This window comes from Capra hircus, chromosome 8 (assembly GCF_001704415.2).
Source record: "Capra hircus breed San Clemente chromosome 8, ASM170441v1, whole genome shotgun sequence".
In the NCBI taxonomy this organism is placed as follows: Eukaryota; Metazoa; Chordata; class Mammalia; order Artiodactyla; family Bovidae; genus Capra; species Capra hircus.
Window position 1 is genome coordinate 52,903,715 of NC_030815.1, and position 7,386 is coordinate 52,911,100.

Consider the following 7,386-nt stretch of genomic DNA (forward strand, 5'->3'; position numbering starts at 1 on the left):
CACCCACCCACTCATGCACAATTCTGGAGCTCCATTTTCTCTAAACCTTCTTGAGCACAATTCGATTTACAAGCGGAAAAGATTAGCGCATGAAGCTAAGAAAGGGGGGGAAAAAACGCATCTAACGTTTTCATTATTATTTACCATCCACAAAGCACATTCTCACGCCGAGCACACAGTAGGCTCTCAATAAAGGTCTGCTGGATGAAAATATTCTATATCACTGCTCAAAATCACACCAAAAGGTAACAAGGTTATGACCATTTTACAGAAGAGGAGACTGAGACCGGAGACGGGCAAGCACAAAGCCAGCAGGTGGCGGGACTGGATCTCCGGTATAATCTAACAAATTCAAGGCGTCTGTTTTTTTTTTTTTTTCTCTGAGAAAAGAAATGCCCCCAGTCTCAGTACTCTCGCTTTTGCCTTCCGTCCTTCCACGGCGAGTCGGAGAAATTCCATAAAGGCAAATCAAGCCTCCTTGCACAAATCCAAGTAGTGGTGGAGCGAACACCTGTGCCCCCTGCGCCTGCTGGGCTAGGGCCCCGGCTGGATGGGTCGGAAATGTCCGGGTCGGGCGGCCAGGCTAGAGACTTAAGGCTTCCCGGAACCACGCGAGCGGAGGAAGGATGATGCCGCTGCCCATAGGGTCCCGGGCTGCTCTGATGCTGGTGTGCCCAGGCCTCCTACACACCCACGTCGCGGACTGGGAGCACAACCTCAAAACTCAGCTCCTGAGAGCGCGGGGCCTTTGAAAGCTCTGTTGTGACTCCTGCTTATTTCCGGGAGTGGGGGCGAATAAAGTCCGGAGCGAGGAAACTATGCCACCAGGGTCAACCAGCAGGTGGTGCCAGGGTTAGGACTGGAAATCACGTGAGCGAGATCCCGAGCCGGCCTTCTCCCACCCGCCTCAAGCCCTTATTAGGGCTAGGGGTTGGGAAATGAATGGGCGTTGGAGTCCGCTGGGGGCCGGGCGAGAGGCTGGATGGGGTGACAGTGAACGTGCCTGGGAGAATCCCAAATGTCGCTAACTCAGGCAACCATCCGCACGTCAAAGGTCAGTGGGTAAACAAAGAACCTATGAAAATCGAGATGAGCGCATGAACTTTTACCTTTTTCCTAGTCCTGCACATCGTTCTAGCCCCATGGGTCACCTGCACTCCTCCTCACGCTGGGCACAGCTGTCCACGAAAGCTTCGGGATCGTCTGGCGTAGACCCAGGCTGAGGGGGTGCGTGGGACCTTCTGCGGAGCTGGGGGAGGGGGCATAAAGGAGAAAGAATGAATAAATAGTCCCTTCTAAAGTTCCACATCGTTTTCTGGCAAATTTTTACTCCCCTCTATAGAGCCAATTAAACGCAATAAAAACTTGCAAGGAACTCCTCTTTCTAGCCGAGCGTCGCCAACAATTGCCTAAGGGGTAAACCAAATACGCCTGAGATAATTACACTAAGCCCGGGGCGATGATTTGCCTGCCAGCGTCCTCAGCGCCAGCCAATATTTGTATAGCGTAGTGGTTGTTTTAAAAAATAAAAAATTACACGCGGAAACTTGAAACCGACTGGTTGGTGCCAGGGTGGTTACTTGATCTGTTTTTCTTGAACGGGGGTCTGTCTGCAGGCAGCTGGAGCGCGCGCGTACCGGCCCCCGCCGGTGCTGCTGAGCGCCTGCAAAACTTGCCGGAATTAAATCAACCTCGGGGGAAGGAGGGGGAGAGAGGGCGGGCGCACCCCCCACGGCGGCCGGAGCCTGGCTGCCAGGCCCCGCGCCCCCGGGAATCCCCCACAATACTCCTCGGCCGCGCTCTCCGCTGAGACGCGGGCCCGGGCCGCGGGAGCTGGCTGGGGCTTCAGGGCGGGGAAGTACTTTGTACTCTTGACAAGTCCACCCGGACGAGGAAGCGTAAGGCTTGGGGCTCTCGCTCGACCTCCGCGGCTCTGTTTGGGTTCGAGCTGCTCGGAGCCGCTCAGCCAGCTGAACGCCGCAGGCTCGCCGAGGTGGAAGGTGCCGGTCACACGGCTCGCGTCCCCACGAGGTGGTGGCGGCAGGTCTGTGGGCCGGGCTGAGCTCACCCAGCGAGTGTCCGGCTCCAGCTGTAGTACTGAGGTTGTATGCGCCCGCGGCTGGTCCGGAACACCCTTCGAGGCCCCCACCCCTCGCTGTCCCCAGACGCCTCGGAGTCCAGTTGCCAGACGAGAACGTCCTCAAGCTGCTTCCAAACAGGAGGCACGGCTTTTGCCGGAGTGCGCGGAAGATATCTTTCAACAAAACTTGCCGCTGCCCGAGAGGCGTGCGGGGCCAGGGCCGGAAGAGCCTCTGCGCTCCGGGCACGCCGAGCTCCCACCAGCAGCCTTTCGGCGGCTCTTGGACCTAGACAGGGCTGTTCTTGCACCACATCCGTCAAGGGAGAAGGGGACACCCGGCGCCAGCGGGCTCTAGCTGTCACTGTAACTGTGGACCTCCTCGGAATTTTTCCATGACTTCTTGAGGCCAGGAGGCCGTCTGCTGCTTGGTTCTTTAAACTGCATCAGCAGACCAAAAATTCCGCAAAAACTCCACTGGCGGAAGGAGCGTTCCCGGCTTGAAGTGACAGCGAAAGCATCCTGCTCTGAAAGGGTCTCCTTTCCTTAGCACAAACCAAGAAGTTGCTCTTTCCCCCTGGGGCCCTCTGGCACGCTCCACTTTTAACGCCTATTCTAAAAAGTCTGCGGACCTAGAAAAAACTGGCCAAACAGCACTAGCCAGAAATCCAGCTCCTGCCTGAAGATGAATATTGCGAATCTGTTCCGCTCACCGCACTCCCGCAACCCGACGGGCGAACAGCCCTTCTCCTACTCCTTTTCTCGGGCTGCTCACCAAAAGTCGGAAGCTAAAAACACTTGACCTGTGTCCTCAAGGCGGAAGAGCAAGGGGCAGTCTCCGAAACAGAATGGGCCAACAGCCTTCTGCCTCCAAATTTAGGCACGGAATAGAAGAAATTAAATACAGAATGATCCACAGTCCTTAACTGCTTTTTCCTCAAATCTCCGAACTGGAAGGCACCCGTGAAACTTCCAGCTTCACACATCTCATTTTACAAATAACTGAGGCCAAGAGACAGAAGGAATGTATGTGTACCTGCATATACATATATATGTCTATATGTACACATACAGTCTCCAAATTCTGCTTTTCCTCTGGCAAGGACAACCAAAACCAGAGTATAACTGCAGGTTCTCTCCAGTCAGTTGGGATTCGCTCATGGGTGTGCAAGAGAATGTGGAACAGGAAACTGCTTCAGGAATCCCATCAAGCACGGGGACCTCAGCGCTATGGCTCATCCAACCTCACAAGTCAGATCAGGGCCCTGTGGAGTGATCATTTTGACCTACTATTTAATTATATCCTTCTCCCTCGATGTGCTGAAAATAGCAACACTGCGCTCTGACACACCCAGGTGATGAGACCTCTGAGCTTCCAAGCCCTCCTTCTGGCCCCAGCTCAGATGTTACCACCCAGAGAAACGCTGTCCCATCCACCCGCTCTTGGTGAGGCCTCCATCCATAAAGCCCTTAGTATCTATCCAAATTTCCCAGCTACTGTCAGTCTCTCCCACTAGACTGCGGTTCTGGAGCGCAAAGAGCTGTCCCAGGCCTCCCTGTACCAGGTGCCTATCACTGGGGCCGACACTCAGTTGGCGCGCAATAAAATTGTGATGGAATTGACATTTGGTGAAAACGTCCCCGTCTCGCCTCTGCGATAGCTTCTCCTTCCAACCCTCCGGCCTTTGAGATTACGTGCAGAGAAGAGATCACGAGGCCACGCAGCTGTGAACTTGACCCACAGTGGTTAGTCCAGGAGGAAAAAAGTGTAAGGAGAAAGAAGACCAGAGCCGGGTAGGTGGGAAGAGGGAAGCCTGAAAGGGCGGGGACAGGCGGGAGGTGCTGGAGAGGAACGAGAAGGGAGTCTCTGGTCCACCTCTACTGTGCGTCGCGACCCGGGTAGGGTGCAGTGGCGGGGACCGTACCGGGCACCATGCCCCACCCTGCGAACAGCCTGCGCCCCCTGCCCTACTCCGCCGCGGCTGGGGGCTGCGGAGCCGGTGGTAAAAGCTGGGGGTGGGGGCGCCCGAGCCGAGGTGGAGGAGGGGGCGGGGGCGAGGCTCGGCGCCTTCTCGCCCCTTCTTCAGCAAGAGACTCGGCGGCGGCTGCGGAGTCCCTCAGCCTCGGTCATGTGATAGTCTCGAAGCGCGAGCTGCGGGGGTCTCGGCGTCTCGGGGACCATTACAAAACGCAGTCAGGAGAGCGCGTCGCTGCCACAGCCGCCGCCGCTGCCTCTCCAGCTCCAGACCGGCCCGGGAGAGCGGCTGCAACTGAGCGGGCCGGACCAGCCCCGCGCCCGCCTGGCGCTCGCAGAAGCCCCTCCGCCTGCGCCCCGCATCCAGCGCCCCCGCCCCTCCTCAGGGTCTGCAAGCGCCGCCGCCTCTACAGAAACCTACAAACTTTCCCCCGACCCCCCCAACCCCGCCGCAAGGCGACCGCCTACAGCTCTACCCCCTGGATCCTCTGCTAGCTGCCGGAGAGAAAGGAGACGCGGGCTGCCAGAGCCAAGCTCCCTTCTCCTTACCTCGCCTCTCCTCTCCAGGAGCACCAGAACGCACAGCGGATTAAGGGACGGGTCATCGGGCAGCGTGCAGCGCGCTGTTCAGTCCCGCCGCCCCCGGCCTCTTGCACAACGAGCGCCAACTCGGATTTAAAGGGCCAGTCTTGACTGCCCAGTCCTTCCTTCCAGCTGTTTGGGCCTGCGCTTCCCTCCAACCGAGAGAAAGACGAGACGAAGCCAGAAAGAATCACTGCCCCTCCCGACTGCTCCTTCGCCAGTTCCCACGCTTAACCTCCGGCCACCCGCGGGAAGACGCCGGGGGTTGGCGGTGAAGCTGGCGCGCCCCGCTTGCGACTGTGCGCAAGGGTTCGCAGCCGTCGAGGCAAGAAGTTCCGAGCGTCGGATTACTAAATTGGCTCTAGAGGCCAAGCGCGGAGACCACAGGCAGCGGGGAGAAGGCGGGAGAGAAACGGCGAGAGGGTCGGGGGGGGAAGAGGGCGGGGTGGCGGGCCTGGGAAGGCGGAGTGCAGGTTAGTGAAGACAGCCAGGCCCGGGGAGTGGGGTGCGGAGCGACGCTGCGGTCCGTTGTGGGCCAGAGGGCGGTGGAGGCGCCGGGGGCGATGCCGCGGCCGGGGAAAAGTTCGTACAGCGACCAAAAGCCTCCCTACTCTTACATCTCGCTGACCGCGATGGCCATCCAACACTCAGCGGAAAAGATGCTCCCGCTGAGCGACATCTATAAGTTCATCATGGAACGCTTCCCCTACTACCGCGAGCACACGCAGCGCTGGCAGAACAGCCTGCGCCACAACCTCTCCTTCAACGACTGCTTCATCAAGATCCCGCGGCGGCCCGACCAGCCCGGCAAGGGCAGCTTCTGGGCACTGCATCCCGACTGCGGCGACATGTTCGAGAACGGCAGCTTTCTGCGGCGCCGCAAGCGCTTCAAGGTGCTGCGCGCGGACCACCCTCACCTGCAGGCTGGAAGCACCAAGGGCGCGCCGGGCACTGGGCCCGGAGGGCACGTGCACCCCCACCACGCGCACCACCCGCACCATCACCACCACGCCGCGGCGCACCATCACCATCACCACCACCACCCGCCGCCGCCGCCTCCCCCGCCGCACATGGTGCACTATTTCCACCAGCAGCCGCCTCCCGCTCCACAGCCGCCGCCGCCCCTCGCTTCGCAGCCCCCGCAGCAGCCTCCGCCGCAGCCTCCGCAGCAGTCTCACCCCGGCAAGATGCAGGAGGCAGCGGCCGTGGCAGCGGCGGCGGCCGCGGCGGCCGCGGCGGCAGTGGGCAGCGTGGGGCGCCTGTCCCAGTTCCCCCCCTACGGGCTGGGCTCGGCCGCTGCAGCCGCCGCTGCTGCCGCCGCGTCCACGTCGGGCTTCAAGCACCCGTTTGCCATCGAAAACATCATAGGCCGGGACTACAAGGGCGTGCTGCAGGCGGGCGGGTTGCCCTTGGCGTCGGTCATGCACCACCTGGGTTACCCCGTGCCAGGCCAGCTCGGCAACGTGGTCAGCTCCGTGTGGCCGCACGTCGGCGTCATGGATTCGGTGGCCGCGGCTGCCGCCGCCGCTGCTGCCGCGGGGGTCCCCGTGGGCCCGGAGTACGGCGCCTTCGGGGTGCCGGTCAAGGCCTTGTGCCACTCGGCAAGCCAGAGCCTCCCCGCGGTGCCCGTGCCCATCAAGCCGACTCCCGCGCTGCCTCCAGTGGCCGCGCTGCCGCCGACGCTCGCTGTCCCCGGGGCCTCACAGCAGCCGCCGGCGCCGTCCACCGTGTGCCCGGCGGCCGCCGCCTCGCCCGCCGCCCCCTTGATGGAGCCCACCGCCCCGGGCGCGGCTGAGACCAAAGGCGGCTCTCTGCACTCGGTGCTGGTGCACTCTTAGGATACCCAGCGGGTTCTCATGGACAAACGCCTGGCCCGGGACCGCCCTCCGGAGAGGGTGAGGGCGCCCTGCCCTGGTCGGGCACAGCTGGCGAGCCGTATTTGCGCGGAAAGGAAGGTATTTAAACAGACAAACCAACCCGAAAGTGGATTCTCCAGTGGTATGAATAAATATAACACTGTGTCTGTGTTTATACTATATGGTACAATCAGATTAATGAAAACCAGTTTTCAGGTAAGAGTTTCTATTGTAATTAATATTATAAATCCATAAGTTATGCGGGAAGGGAACAAAAGAGTTTAAGCCTCATTCGCTGACATACTGGAAATGGATTTCGATTCTTATTCCCGGGAGCAGACGCCAGCAGAGCTAAACCTCCCTGGGAGAAATCCAACAGAGAGTGAGGCTGAGGCGGACCTCAGCCACCGCGTTTCTGCCGGCGGGTCTCAACCTCAGACAGCCTCCCCTCGTGAGTATTCCAGACAAAACTGCTATTCACTAAGGAAATCTCGTTTTATTTAAGAAGGAAAAGAGGGAGCATTTTCCTGGTCAGTGAAACGGACAAGGACACGGTAGCATGAATAAAGCCTGGGGTGGGGGTGGGGGGATAGTGGGAACCTCACGAAGGATCTTGGGAAACAGTTAAGTTTCTTGGCTCTGACCCGAGGGTCGAGAAGGATAGAAGCAACGGCTAAAGCAATTAGTTTGCACAAAAGAGAATGGCCGCAGCTTAAAGCACAAAGCCTCAGATCCCAAAAGTAAGTTCGGAAAACATAACCAAAGAGAGAGATTAAAGGAGACTTTCTACCTGCAATTTGTTTTTGAATCAATCGGATGAGACCATTGAGGAGCCCCCAGATAATATGAATTCCCATGATCCGTTCCATTTCGGATTTTTTTTTTAATTACTTGCA

The 7,386-nt window shown here is 59.0% G+C and overlaps 1 protein-coding gene across 1 annotated transcript; it reads left to right on the top strand.

Annotated features, from left to right (window-relative positions):
* FOXB2 (forkhead box B2) lies at positions 5,198-6,472 on the top strand. Its single transcript, XM_018052826.1, has one exon. The coding sequence runs from the start codon at positions 5,198-5,200 to the stop codon at positions 6,470-6,472; it is 1,275 nt and encodes a 424-aa protein (XP_017908315.1).

Bases quoted from the DNA above. Each gene is read 5' to 3' on its own strand.
- FOXB2 (XM_018052826.1), top strand. From the start codon at position 5,198: ATGCCGCGGCCGGGGAAAAGTTCGTACAGCGACCAAAAGCCTCCCTAC.